This window comes from Delphinus delphis, chromosome 3 (assembly GCF_949987515.2).
Source record: "Delphinus delphis chromosome 3, mDelDel1.2, whole genome shotgun sequence".
Classification (NCBI taxonomy): domain Eukaryota; kingdom Metazoa; phylum Chordata; class Mammalia; order Artiodactyla; family Delphinidae; genus Delphinus; species Delphinus delphis.
The window spans coordinates 161197488-161211604 of record NC_082685.1 but is presented as its reverse complement, the minus strand read 5'-3'; the positions used below and the strand labels follow the sequence as shown (position 1 = coordinate 161211604).

Below are 14117 nucleotides of genomic sequence, written 5' to 3'. Positions count from 1 at the left end.
CTAAAAACAGTCAGGATTAAATCTGGTAAAGAAGTTTGAGTGTTGGGGGTTCCCTGGTGGCACAGTGGTTGAGAGTCCGCCTGCCGATGCAGGGGACACAGGTTCGTGCCCCAGTCCAGGAAGATCCCACATGCTGCGGAGTGGCTGGGCCTGTGAGCCATGGCCGCTGAGCCTGCGCGTCCGGAGCCTGTGCTCCGCAACGGGAGAGGCCACAACAGTGAGAGGCCCGTATACCACAAAAAAAAAAAAAAAAAAAAAGAAGTTTGAGTGTTATATGTAACAAGCATTCAGCAAATCCTTTATTTCACCGCAATATCCTCCAGTACACAGAGCAGGAATTAACAGACTTTGTTAAAAAGTAATCCTACTATAAATAAAGCAAGTGCTGTTTAGGTGATGAAGACCCAAGCCCCAGAAGCTGCAAGGTAGCGTAACAAACCCCCAAGGAATGCCACAGAGGTTCATTTGCCCATTCAGCTCACCCAGGTACTTAGCTTCCAGGAAACAGATATTTTTTAAGTAGTCAAGGATTAAGTTGTTTTCAAATAATTGTTCAAAGGAGCTCTCTACTCCATAGAACGAACGGTTTGTCCGGTCTGCATCCACCCAAGATTGGCTGGGTGGTGGTTGCTACTGGAGCTACCGGAACAGGAATTGCTGAGCTAAACTAAGCAGCTGTGAAGAGTCTGGAATTCTCCAAAACCCCAATGTTCTGTACAAGATGACTGATTACCCCCACTTTCCCCCAATGAACACACTACTCCCACCATGTCCATCAGACCTCAATCAGAAAAATCCACCCAGGGAATTCCCTGGCAGTCCAGTGGTTAGGACTCTGCACTTCCACTACAGGGGGCAACAGTTCAGTCCTTGGTTGGGGAACTAAGATTCCACAAGCCACAAGCCGTGCATCGAGACCAAAAATTAAAAATCCACCCAATTCCCAGATTACCCACAGAATTGCACATAGCACATTTAAGAAATCCAGAGGAGGATGGAGATAAAGGTGAGAATGAAGGAAAACCCATGATATCTCTTTTCAGAATTTCTGTATCACTGGTTTTTTGGTTTTGTTTTTTAATTTTATATATTTATTTTTGGCTGCGTTGGGTCTTCGTTGCTGCGTGCGGGCTTTCCCTAGTTGCAGTGAGCAGGGGCTACTCTTTGTTGTGGTGCGCGGGCTTCTCATTGCGGTGGCTTCTCTCGTTGCGGAGCACGGGCTCTAGGCACATGGGCTTCAGTAGTTGTGGCTCGCAGGCTCTAAAGTGCAGGCTCAGTAGTTGTGGCGCATGGGCTTAGTTGCTCCGCAGCATGTGGGATCTTCCCGGACCAGGGATCGAACCCATGTCCCCTGCATTGGCAGGTGGATTCCCAACCACTGCACCACCAGGGAAGTTCTGTATCACTGTTTTAAAAGATCATTTGCACCTATCTTTGCTCTTAAGACTTTGTCCAAGACAGATGAATATTTAACCTAATCTCTTTATACTTACTCATTTACTGACCACGTGCTAGGCCCTGTTTTACTTCTTTGGTGCCAGTGGCCTTAAAACTTGACTTTAAACATCTATTTTGAAGAAATTCCACTGCAAGAATACATCTCTCTATCCTCTATCTGGGGGGATTCCCTTGTAATGGAGCTGGACTTACGTAACATACTTAATAAAGAACTGCCAAGTCATTGGTATTCCACCGCCATCTAATGTTATTTCCCAGTACTAAAAGGAGATCAAGAAGGTAAGAATACATTATTAGCCTTTTTTTTTTGCAGTACGCGGGCCTCTCACTGTTGTAGCCTCTCCCGTTGCGGAGCACAGGCTCCGGACGCGCAGGCTCAGCGGCCATGGCTCACAGGCCCAGCCGCTCCGCGGCATGTGGGATCTTCCCGGACTGGGGCACGAACCTGTGTCCCCTGCATCGGCAGGCGGACTCTCAACCACTGCGCCACCAGGGAAGCCCTATTAGCCATTTTTAAATCTTTATGGTAAATTTAAAATATTAGCTCACTGGGCATATATTACTACATAGTTACCAAAACATAACTAAAACTCCCAGGATGAAACTTAACCAACCTCTCCTAAACCAACTGTCACTATGGAGGCCGCTGGGTAATGACCCAGTTACTTCTTCAGATGCCTTAATTATCCCAGAAACACCAAAGCTCTTTTTTGAGAAGTGGAAATCTATTTCTGTTATTCATTAACACCCTTAAAGTGTATATAAGCCAATGAGAGGGAAATGGGGAGTCACAAACAGAGGGCATGACTAAGGTCCTCAAATGAAGGGCCAGTGGGCGCCTACTTTTTTCCTTAGCGGTGTCTGTCTACACATGCTTAGATTTAAAATGGAAATCTAGAATTCTAACAAAGATAAAATTAGGTCCCAAAGTCATTATGGAGTTAATGAACCAATATAACCATGATGCAGGTGCTACAACAGGTTCCTAAAGAAGTTAAATATGCTGTGCTTTCATTACTCTAAATTTTCTCTTTAAGCAGGTGGAACATATTTTCAAGGTAAATGAAGGGACTGGGCGGGGTTTCTCATTTTTAAGCTTCTAGGTCTCCGTAAGCCTGGGAAAAGGATACTAAATACCCAAGCGTTCTGAGACGAATTTTCTCAGCAAAAAGAAAATCAAATATTCCATCCACTTTATTATCAACTGTGAAGGTAACAAAATAGAGATGACATAGAGTTTAGTCTCATGAAAAGACTACTCAGTTAATAAACCTTTATAATTGCCTAATCTACTCAGCATGGGGCTAGACACGGACAGACATAGGTGTTTCCTCTAATAGCATAAGGGCAAAAATAAAATGAATCCTATAGTCCATCCTCAAAAAAAAGTTTGAAAAGCATGAGCATGGCTACAGAAAGAGTTTTACTGCATGGGTGGTTCTGGAATCAGCTCTGCTAATTAACAGTCACACCCCCATGCAGTAAGGTACGCAGAAGCCAGCTGTGATGCCCTAGCCTCTTGAGGTCTAGATGAACCTGGCCGAGCACCCATTCCATGCCCTTTCCAAGACTTCAGTAGACCCCCAAGGTGCTGAAGGGCTCAAGATAACCCCAGCTCTGAGGTCCTTCCTCTCGGGGTCCAGATGTACAACGCAGCCCATTGCTCAAATTCTAGGAAACAACAAAGTAGCTTGTGAATAGAGCAGACCCCGTAGAGCAAGAGGGGGAAGACAGTTTCCCAGTGAACCCTGGGCATTCCCACTCTCAGGCTCTCTGCTCATCCCTCACCTGGGGGATTTTCCCATGACTCTTCCACTGCACTTGACCCAGCCCCCATCTGCAGGGATCCCTCAGCCTTCGTCCAGCCTCCATCTCTCCTCCACCCCTCACCCACCCAGACAGCGAGCCTGCTGTAAGCTCCTCTCCTGGGTTGTTCTGGCTTTGCCCTCAGGTCTCATCTCCTATCTCTAGTGACTTAAGAGTTTGTTTTTCCCAAACAAAGACAATTTCCTCCCTCAAAAGGAATTCCGCCATTGATATAATTAATTATGTACACAGGCCTTCCTGGAAAAGTACTATCATCCGTTCTGAAATGGTCGAAATAATAGTATACATTAAAGGTAGACCTTTAAAATCATGACTATAAGAAACTTCAGCAAAACAGTCATATCATGAAGAAAGACAGAAGAGTAGTATCCTGTCGTAAAATGACTCATTACGCATTACAAACATGAAAAGATACCTAACCCCAGACACAACAACTACGTATAATCAAAGTCTGCTATGACAGGGAAAATAAGCTTAACCATTCTTCATCATTACTAAAAGGAGTCACCATAGGGCTGACGGTCTTCGCCAGTTATAAACTTCAATGGAAGAGGAGTCGTAACCTAGTTGGAGAGCAAGGACCTCATTTGACAGCTCTTTGCCCAGCCCCGCCTCTTTGCTCCAAGACTGTTGCTGTCTGTCTGTTGCCCTTACCGCTTTGCCTGGAACATCTCTTCTCCCTGCATGGCTAGCTGTTCGCCTCCTTAGGTTCACTTGGAACAGCTGTGCAGGTTCATTGTCACAATCCATCTTCAACAGCATCTGTCCATCACACATGAGTGGCAGCGAACCCGTATCAATGCAGGTAGGCTGACCACATGCCAGGACCTCCCGGTCGCACGCTCGTCCTCAGACAAGACTTGGAGTGGCTGATGGAGGCCAATTTCAGGCTTTGCCCACACTGATTCCCCTGTGCTCTTCATGCATTCTGAGTAACCACATGCACTTTTTGCTGAGTCGGTTTTCATTTTAACTTGTTTAGGATTTTCAGCAGTGTTTGGCGTGTTTGCCTTCCCAATGAGATGGTTAAACCTTTTTGAGAACAAAGACCCGTACCTTCAGTTTCTTTTATGTCCGCCACATTGCCTTGTAGAGCACAGCACATGTAACGTGCTTTTTTCTTTAACTTCTTATTTTATATTGGAGTCTAGTTGATTAACAATGCTGTGTGAGTTTCAGGTGTGTAGCAAAGTGATTCAGTTATACATATACATGTATCCTTTTTCAAATTCTTTTCCCATTTAGGTTGTTACATAATATTGAGCAGAGTCACCTGTGCTATACAGTACGTTCATTTAACAAATGATGCCCGATGCCCGATGCCCCACCACCAAAGCCAGCCCGAGGGAAAACTGGGACAAAGGCAAAATTAGTCTTTAGCCCCTTCCTTCCTTCCTTCCTTCCACCTCCTCTCTCCTTCTCCCCTCCCATCCTCCACCAGAGCCAAGAGCTCCCAAGTAACCCATTACAGCACTTACTTAGGCCAGTGCGGGGTGGATCTCGATTTAGTGGGGTCTGAGGTTTACTCAAATGGGGGGTCCCACATTAAGAAAGAGAAAACAGAATTATAAACACAAAATTAGGCATTAAAGTGAATATTTACCTAGAAAGAAAAAATAAAATATAACAAATTACAAATTTTTTAAGGCTGGTAACACAAAAGCCAGGAAATAAATAACAGACTATTTGTACTAATTTCCTGGAAGACTTTTATGTCAAAATAGATATACATAGAGATAGACAGGGATATGGTTTTGGCCGAAAACTCTTAGATCTCCTCTTCTTACAACAACTTTGCAATGTCTCCTATAGAGTGAATACAAAGATAATTTAGCCCTTCCTCCAGCAGGGATGATTGAAATTTGTCTTTTATCAAGGAGAGACGGGGTACTCAAAACATGCAAGTTCCCAGATGGAGGTACTGGCTATGTACAGTTTACAGGTTTGTACCCTACAAACACAGGAATTCTGATCAACTCTAGTTTGCATAATTTCTATCATAAAGGAAAAAAATGTATACTGTGTTTACAATTATATTATTACATTATCAAGAACAGTCATGACAGAAGAGAATTTGCATTTTTGAACAGACGTTGATGAGACCCCAATCCTCTGCTTTCGGCACATTTGGTGATTAAGTGTTTTTCCTAGAGTAGCTTCTGGCGCATCCATTTCAAACCTGGTTTCTCCTCCATGGAGCCCATCCTTCCAAGCTGGGCACCACAGAACACCTTCACACTGAACATGACCCCAGCCCTGGACCTTTAGGTCATGAATCTGGCCAAGTGGACACAGCAGGAGGAATGCATGGCAGAGACATATAGCAAAATATATTTGTGCTAGCTCTTTGATATATCCCCCCAAACATGCAGGAAATGTTTTCTCAACTCAGCTTCCCCTTGCATCTTAAAAATGCCTGTTGCCATTCCAACTTCACCCAAGAACAGGGCAAGTTGAATGAAGGTGAAGTTAAAATGGAAGGGGACTTACTCAGTTCTTCACCAATGGCAGTTAAGATATCTTACTTCTGCAAATTGTACAAAAACGTACATCCATTGAACACATTCCTGGGTCCTCCCCGTGCAAGTGGGGGGCCTGAAACCTAACCTTCATTAGTTTCACTGTAAACCACTTCTAGACTATCCTCACTAAGCTGGGAAAATGAATAACATTTATTAAGTGCCTTCTCTCACACTTTATTTTACATTTACTAACTCATTTCATTCTAAACATTATCTTGTGAGGAAGGTAATATTTCCATTTTATAGATGAAAACATTGAGGTGCACAGAAGTTTCTCAGGGGACATCCAAAACAACTACTGCCATGACTGCTTCCGGTGAGGGAGCTAGTAGACAGGACTGGGATAAAGACATACTTTAAATTGTTTATGTCATTTAAGAGTTTTTTTATTTTCCACGACTACTGACTACTTCTTAAATTTAAAACTATATATTTTAAGGAAAAAAATAAGAACTCATACTAAAAGGGAAATTACTAATAATAGATTGATGCATTTTATCACTGTTATGTGTTGAAGTGTGTCCCTCCCAAAAAAGGTATGTTGAAGTCCCCCAAGACCTCAGGATATGACCCTATTTGGATATAGGGTCCTTGCAAACTGTACCAAGTTAAGACCAGGTCATTGGGATGGGCCCTAGTCCAATAAAACTGGTGTCCTTATGAGAGGTGGGCATTCTTCCCATTGAGGTGGGGTCTCCGCCCTCAAAGTGAGGAGGGAGGAAGTTGTGGCTGTTTGGACCACAGCAGAAGTAACTCCCGTGTTTAGGTCATAAAGGTGATGCCGCTTCTACCTTGGTCTCTGGAATTCTCCTCTTGGATGCTCTCGGCCACTATGAAAGCAGCCAGCTTCCCTGAGACCGCCTTGCTGTGAGGAAGCCGATGCAGAGAGACCGACCAGGCGGAGCTGGGTCTCAAACTAGCCGTGCCTGACCTAAGACACAGGAAGAGAGAGAGATGCCCGTCCAGTCCCTGCTACACCAGCGCCCCAAACGCCATAGGAGGGACCCTCAAGCCAGAGCCACCCAGCTGAGCCCAGTCCTGGCTTCCTGACCCACAGAAATTGGAAAAGATAATACGCTTGTTGCTATTTCAAGCCACGAAGTTTGGGGGTGACCTGATGTGCAGCATGATAACCAGGAGAACCTCCAACTTTCCAGAGCTTCCACTCTCATCTGAAAGGAAATGCTTCTCATATTGCTGCTCAGTGTCTATCTGAACATCATGTATTGTGAAGCAGGCATGTCAAATCCAAGTCAAGGTTCCTCCTGGCCCAGCCGGTCCTTATCTGAAAGGTAACAGCCACCTTTCTGCCAAGACGTCTCCTGAGTCCCCAACACAGCCCCTGACACTTGGTCGACCCTCTTCTGGGAAGGCTGCCAGCGTCGGGGATGACTGCTCCCTCTGGGCCAGGCCTTGCTTTGCTTCTTTGTAATGAGCAATAACATGGACACCCCAGGACACCAATGCATCACAAACTCTTAGTCTTTACCCAAATAAGCTAAACAATGTTCAGAAGTAGCCCACCCAGGGTTCAGCCCTCCAAGAGTAAGATTTTTTAATTTTTTCCAATGTCCAAGCAGTCCAAGGAAGTCTATGACCACTCCCTTGGGGACGGGTGCAGGAGGCTTCGCCCACATCCCACAGCCAAGCCCTGTTGGCCCAACCTGGAGGCTGCTTCGAGAAAGGAAGACATTCTGACTCTTCATATTATCTCCCCTGGGGCAGAAATGTTGGCCCATGGGAACCCGATCATAATTCTACCACCCGACCTGGGGTAGGAGCAATGGCAGGCTTTCTCTAAATGGCCTTATTAAAATAGCATAACCTCTGGGCAGACATAAACTTTGTCAGGAATCTGACAAGCATCACATGTTCACCGTCCTTTCTCAATATGTATAATCCACCTCCTGCAAGACAGGCCCAAATCACTTACCCAAGTTACTCAAAACCAGGAGGCAGCAGTCACAATTTGTTCACGTCATCTGGTTCCCCAAAGAAAAGGGGAGAATAATCATTAATTGTGTAGTGAGTGTTAGGGGAACTTCAAAATCATCAAGGGGAATTTGAGAAAAGGGTCCACAGGAAAGCCTGCGATACATACTGTAGGAGGGGAAGTAGGGGAAGGAAGGGAGGGAGGAAGGAGGAGAGAAGCAAGAAGAGATGAAGGAACAAAGTGAGGGGCAGGGGAGGAAAACTGGAGACAGAAAAGAAAGTCAAATTCCCCAGAGCCCTTCCACAGTACTCCAAACACAACAGGTACTTAAGGCAATGTGTTTTGAATTGAACCAAACTGCTCAAGTATCCTCTAATTCTATCTTTCCTACCCCAGCCTGACTCTCAGAAGCATTTTCTCTGGAGAGGAGTTAATACGGAAAGAAAGCATTCATTCAGATTCTAACCAACAAACCGCCCATGGGACCTGGTGATGGGGTGGGCCTGGCCCTGAGGGGAGGGGACACCTGGATCCCGGCATCATCTTGAATGCTGACTCCCCCTCCCTGGTGGGCAGTTTACTCTCGAGCTGAAGCTCTTGATTTTTATTCATAAACAAGGTAAGGAACCAGCAGTTGTACCAGCCTTTTTCTGTGTGCTTGTTAAAAGTCAGGCTACAAAGAGTAGAGCCAAATGCAAACAGCAGAGAGGTATAAATAAACAGCCTTGGTGCTCAGTGCCAGGAAAGAGCTTAGCATGACTAAAAGAGAACATGTAACAGGTAAACTTCCTCCTGACATTTCTCCTGCAGCGGGAACCAATTCCTCGAAATAGCGCTATTCATAGCAGCCTTTTTCTAATGCTATACTAGCCTCAGGCAAAGGAGATGAACAGGGGCTCCTCTGCCCTCCCCAGGGAATTGACAGCTCCGCAACCTTCACATTTCCCAGCTGTAACAGTTTATATGTCTCAGTGTCCACTTGCTTTTATTTTTCCTAAATAATGTAACCACAGAAATCCATATTGAAACTGGGCAGGAACCTGTGGGGCCCTTCTGGGTACAAAAGACCCTCCGTGTCCCCCATTTCTTGTTTGTAGAAAAGGCTTTAGTCTCCTAGCCCTTCCCTGAGTTCCAAAGAGCAGACTTAAGCAGTTACTAATTAGGGAAGTGAGGGCATGCAGAAACAAAGGAAAAACAGTCAAGCAAGAAAAGTAATGACACCTAAAACAGAGTCCTGTCCCTCCTCAAGGGATATTCATAACCATCTGACACGTATCTTTGAATTGTTCTGCAGAAACTAAGGTGGAGGAGGATGGAGGATGGAGGATGGTGACTACAAGTGAAGGACGATGACTACATGCTGACCGCAAGCACGCGGATCCCAGACCGGTTGGAACCAGAAGGCTGATGATTCAGATTCCCTACACATCACCCTGTTACCTCACCGCCAACCAATCAGAAGAAAATCCATGAGCTGCATTCCTCACCCCAACTGTCGCCTTTAAAAACCCTCCCCTGAGGGGCTTCCCTGGTGGCGCAGTGGTTGAGAGTCCGCCTCCCGATGCAGGGGACGCGGGTTCGTGCCCCGGTCCGGGAAGATCCCACATGCCACGGAACGACTGGGCCCGTGAGCCATGGCCGCTGAGCCTGCGTGTCCGGAGCCTGCGCGTGCGGAGCCTGTGCTCCGCAACGGGAGAGGCCACAACAGTGAGAGGCCCGTGTACCGCCAAAAAAAAAAACCCTCCCCTGAAAGCCATCAGGGAGCATATATATATATATATATATATATATATATATATATTTAACAATATGTTTGCATTTTACTTAAGTATATAATTTAAATATATACCGATAATTTATATTTAAATATATATTTACAGATTTACCATATGTATATTCATTATGAAAAATTTTAAATAAAGGGAAAAAAAGAAAACTAAAATCCTCTTTAATGCCACCAGCCAGAGATCAATATTTTGGTATATGTCCTTTTAGTCTGTCTTCTATACATATTTACATACCTTTTTTTTTTTTTTTTTTTTTTTTTTTGCGGTACGCGGGCCTCTCACTGTCGTGGCCTCTCCCGTTGCAGAGCACAGGTTCCGGACGCGCAGGCTCAGAGGCCATGGCTCACGGGCCCAGCCGCTCCGCGGCATGTGGAATCTTCCCAGACCGGGGCACGAACCCGTGTCCCCTGCATCGGCAGGTGGACTCTCAACCACTGCCTCACCAGGGAAGCCCCATACCTTTTCTACTTTTATAAAATTGGAATGATATTGTTTTAGTGGCCTACTTAAAGTGAGCATAATTAATAAAACATAAGAATATGCTATAAGGCTAATAGCCATATTTTTATATTCTTACAGGGTTAAACTTGATAAATTTATGTAAGATTATATAATATATGGATTTTAAATTAAGGAATACAAAAAAGACATTGGTTTATAGGTATTAACAGTTGCAATGCCATCTGTCATTTCAGGGTCTGTTTTTCTGGACAGAAAATGGGTAAAAGAGTCACTAAAAAGATTAAAGTGAACTAACGAGTATTTGTCTTCATGAAACACAAAGTAGATATACTGTAGATTCCAAGTATTTATTGTAAGATCCGTTGGCCCCGGGTGAAAGGAGGCCAGCGGGGTAAGAGAAAACATCGACCAGTATGAGGTAGGAGAGGCATTGGGACATAATGACCTCACCTGTTCTGGGAATCAACAAGAGACTCTAACTTCCTGCCCAGAAAACAATGGGGCTGACGGGAAGGGAAAATGGGCTTACGCCCCACAACAGACCAACCAACACCTGGCCCTGCTGTATCCTCACCAAATAAGGAATTACCCTGTATAGCAAACCACCCCCTCCCCTTGCAAGCCGCCTTCTGCTTTTACCCCAATAAAAATCCCCCTCATCCAGTACTGGACGCGACTTCTCTGGCCCCTTTCTCTCGGACCAGTGAACCTCGCCCGGGAGCGCTCCCTAATAAAGCTCACTTGAAGCTTTCCTCTGTTTCGCGGTGCCGTTTGTTAAGATCCAACCTTACATTTATGACATGTTATATGAAAATAAGATATTAATATGAGTCTACCATAGCAAGATGCTCACAAGAATAAAACAGGTAATTTTCTGCAAGGTAAATATCTACAGAGGGGAGGAAAACGTTGAAGTATTATATATACAAACTATATACATTGCTCTTAATTAAGTCAGTAATACAATTTATGTTTATTAAATCATGACAGGATGCATATTTTATTGATTAGCATAATATATTCCTATAGTAATATAGCTATAGATAGTGTAAATGATAAAATGTATAATGTAGCCACAGAAATCTATATGGAAACTGAGTAGGACCTTGCCGGGCCCTCCTGCGTACAAAAGCCCCTCCGTGTCCCTAGTTTCTTGTTTGTAGGAAAAGCTTTAGTCTCCTAGACGTTCCCTGAATTCCAAAGAGCAGGAATCACTTTTGGAGATAAATGCAAAAACAAGTACCTGGATTTTTTTTTCCACCCCACAATATTCATTTATGAGAGCGAGCAAAGCCAAATGAAGCGAACGCTGATTTAAATGCAGAGTTTTTTTCCGGCCCTTTCTCACCTGCTGTGCACTCAGGCAAAAGTAAAAGACACCAGGAAACTGCCCAATGGGGCTTCCTCTGCACCTCGCCCCTCTCCCTCTCTCCAAGGAAACTAAACACTGGCTTTTGTCCAAACCCAAGGGCTAATGAGAGCTAGTTACAGCCAACAACTTCCCACAAGGGCTGCCTCCGCCACACCTGGACCTATTTGATGCTCGCTATGGGTCAAGGGTTGCTTGGGTCCACGACGCAGCACACTAGTGGCCTTTCCGCAGCAACTTGAAGATAAAGGGGAGACGTGGTCCCTGAACCTAGGCTTTTGTATTTTATGAGTGCCCTGGCATCCTGAGCAAAACACGCCAAACTCAAAACCCGACAACTCCAGCCCCTCAGGCTCACGAAGGCGCTTTCAGGACCCACGCCCTGAAGCTGAAGCCCGCAACCGAAGCCCGCGCCGCCCGTGCGCGGACCCCGTGGAGCCGCGAGCACCCAGCAGCTGGGAGGCCGCGCATGTGCCGTGGCGGGGCGGGCCAAGCGTGGGAGCCGCGCGGAGCGAGCACGCACAGTACCAGCTTGTCCATGGCGCTGCCTTCCGGCGCTCCGCGGGGACACGCCACGGGTGGGGGCCAGCCGGCCCGCGCTGCTCCCCGGCGTCCGCTCGGGCTGCTTCTCGCTCCGCTCACCGGGCTGTTTGCGGCTCGGGCGGTCGCCATGGCGACGAGCTTTGCTCCGCCTGGACCGGGTTCCCTCCTCCCTCTGTGCGTGCTCCAGCGTCTCCCCGGGCTCGGGGGTCCAGAGGCGCTTACGCCGCGGCGAGCTCGCCGCCGGCTCCCGGAGAGCGGAAATCCAGAGGTTTCGGCTGCCGAGCCCCAGATGCCATTTCTTGGCTGCTTTCCGTCCAGTTTCGGTTGGCTCTGAGCTGAATGTTCCTGCTAGCGTCAACCAAGTCCCCTTGTTTGGAGTGTCTCTTCTGAATGTTATGTTTCTAGCTTCAGGAGAAAATTTTTCAAAATGAGATTTAGAATGTTTCAACTTTAATTATTCGCACATCTTCCCACAGTCTTGACTCATACGTTGGTTCCTCTCGTTTTGTCCTTGTCAGGTATCTTCACAGATGATTCTTCAGCCTAAAACTCAGTGGAAATGTTTAACCTTGAGTTTTAACCTGGAGGTGACAATTTCTTAAATGCTGTCTATCTGTCAGAACAGTAGCTGCATTGGCATGTGTGAAGATTCCAGGAACTTTGCCTTTAAGGACTTTACAAAGGAGAATATAAATATTTTATCTCTGCAAATTGTTCTTTGTCAGTGGGACTAGGTCTGACCGTTAGAAATATGTTTGCCACATGTGTCCGTTTATAGCTCTAGGAGCCACATTTTTAACAAGTAAAAAGAAACAGGTGAAATTATTTTAGCAATGTTTCATTTAACCCTATATATCCAAAATATTATTTCAACATGTTAGCAATATAACAATTATTCGTGAGATACTTTAGATTCTTCTTATCAGCTGTAACCGAGCCGGACCCTATGGGGCCTTCCTGGGACAGGCCTTCCCCCATATCCTCTGCTTTAGCTCCTCTCTGAAGTACCTACGCAGCCGTATCTGGTGCACGTTTCCTGAGTTGTTTTGCAGATGTGAACCACGAACTTGCGTTAACTATACTACATCCTCAAATTTTTATGTGTATTTTACACGAACAGTAGGTTTCAGATCAGACCGGTCTCATTTCAAATGCTCAATAGTTAATATGACTGCTGGCTACGGTATTAAACAGTTCAAATCTACTAGACTATAAATTCTAGGGAGACCAGCTCCAAGTCTCCATGGGAGGGAGAAGATTGCTTCTGTTCATAAGGGCTACTAAATACCGATTAGCTCTTGAACAATAGTTCAAATTCTTACTAGGAAAAAAACCATGAAGCAGTACAAACTCTAAACACTCTTCAGAAACTAAGAAAATTTTAAATGACGTTTTTTGGTTCTAGGGAGTGTCATCATCCTGTTTCTCTCAGTAGCATATTGTCAGAGTTCGTTGTGCACCCAATAATCACCTTGGAAGATTTAAAACCAGGCCCTCAAGAAAAGAGTTATTCTTTTAACAGAGATGAAAACTCAGCTTGGCCAGGAAAGACAGCCCAGGAAAAGAGGGTGTCTGTAGTGGGTAGGTGTGAGAATGGGAAATGAGAGCTAACACTCTTCTAGGTCATGATTGTGAGTTAAATCATATCTTAAGACACCCTCTGAACTTGGCCATTATCACTATTATCACTATATTACAGAGGAGACAGAGAGTTCCCCAGGACCATAACCAGAAAGAGGTTATGAGCCCTGAAACTTGACTCCATCTGGTGTTTAAGCTCTGGACTATACAGGCATCTCAGATACATTGCAGGTTCAATTCCAGGCCACTGCAATAAAGCAACTACTGCAATAAAGTGAGTCACATGAATTTTTTGGTTTCTCAGTGCATAGAAAATTCATGTCTATGCCATACTGTGGTGTATTAAATGTGCGATAGTATTATGTCCAAACAGTGTATACATACCTTAGTTTAAAAATACTTCATTGCTAAAATATGCTAACCATCATCTGAGCCTTCAGCCAGTTGTAATCTTTTTGCAATAATAACACCAAAGATCACCGGCCACAGATCACCCTAACAAATATAATAATGATGAAGAAGTCTGAAATATTTTGAGAATTACCAAAACGTGACACAGGGACACCAAGTGAGTAAAAGCTGTTGGAAAAATTGTGCTGTTAGATTTGCTCCACACAACGTTGCTATAAACCTTC

General features: G+C 45.0%; 1 protein-coding gene across 1 annotated transcript in view; it reads right to left on the bottom strand.

The window, feature by feature from the left end:
• The window catches only part of DNAH5 (dynein axonemal heavy chain 5), a 288911-nt gene that overhangs the window by 255440 nt on the left and 19354 nt on the right, over positions 1 to 14117 (bottom strand). The window contains exon 2 of the mRNA XM_060007206.1: positions 11717 to 12306. Coding sequence (XP_059863189.1) covers positions 11717 to 12306 — 590 coding nt within the window. The remainder of the gene's footprint in view (positions 1 to 11716; positions 12307 to 14117) is intronic.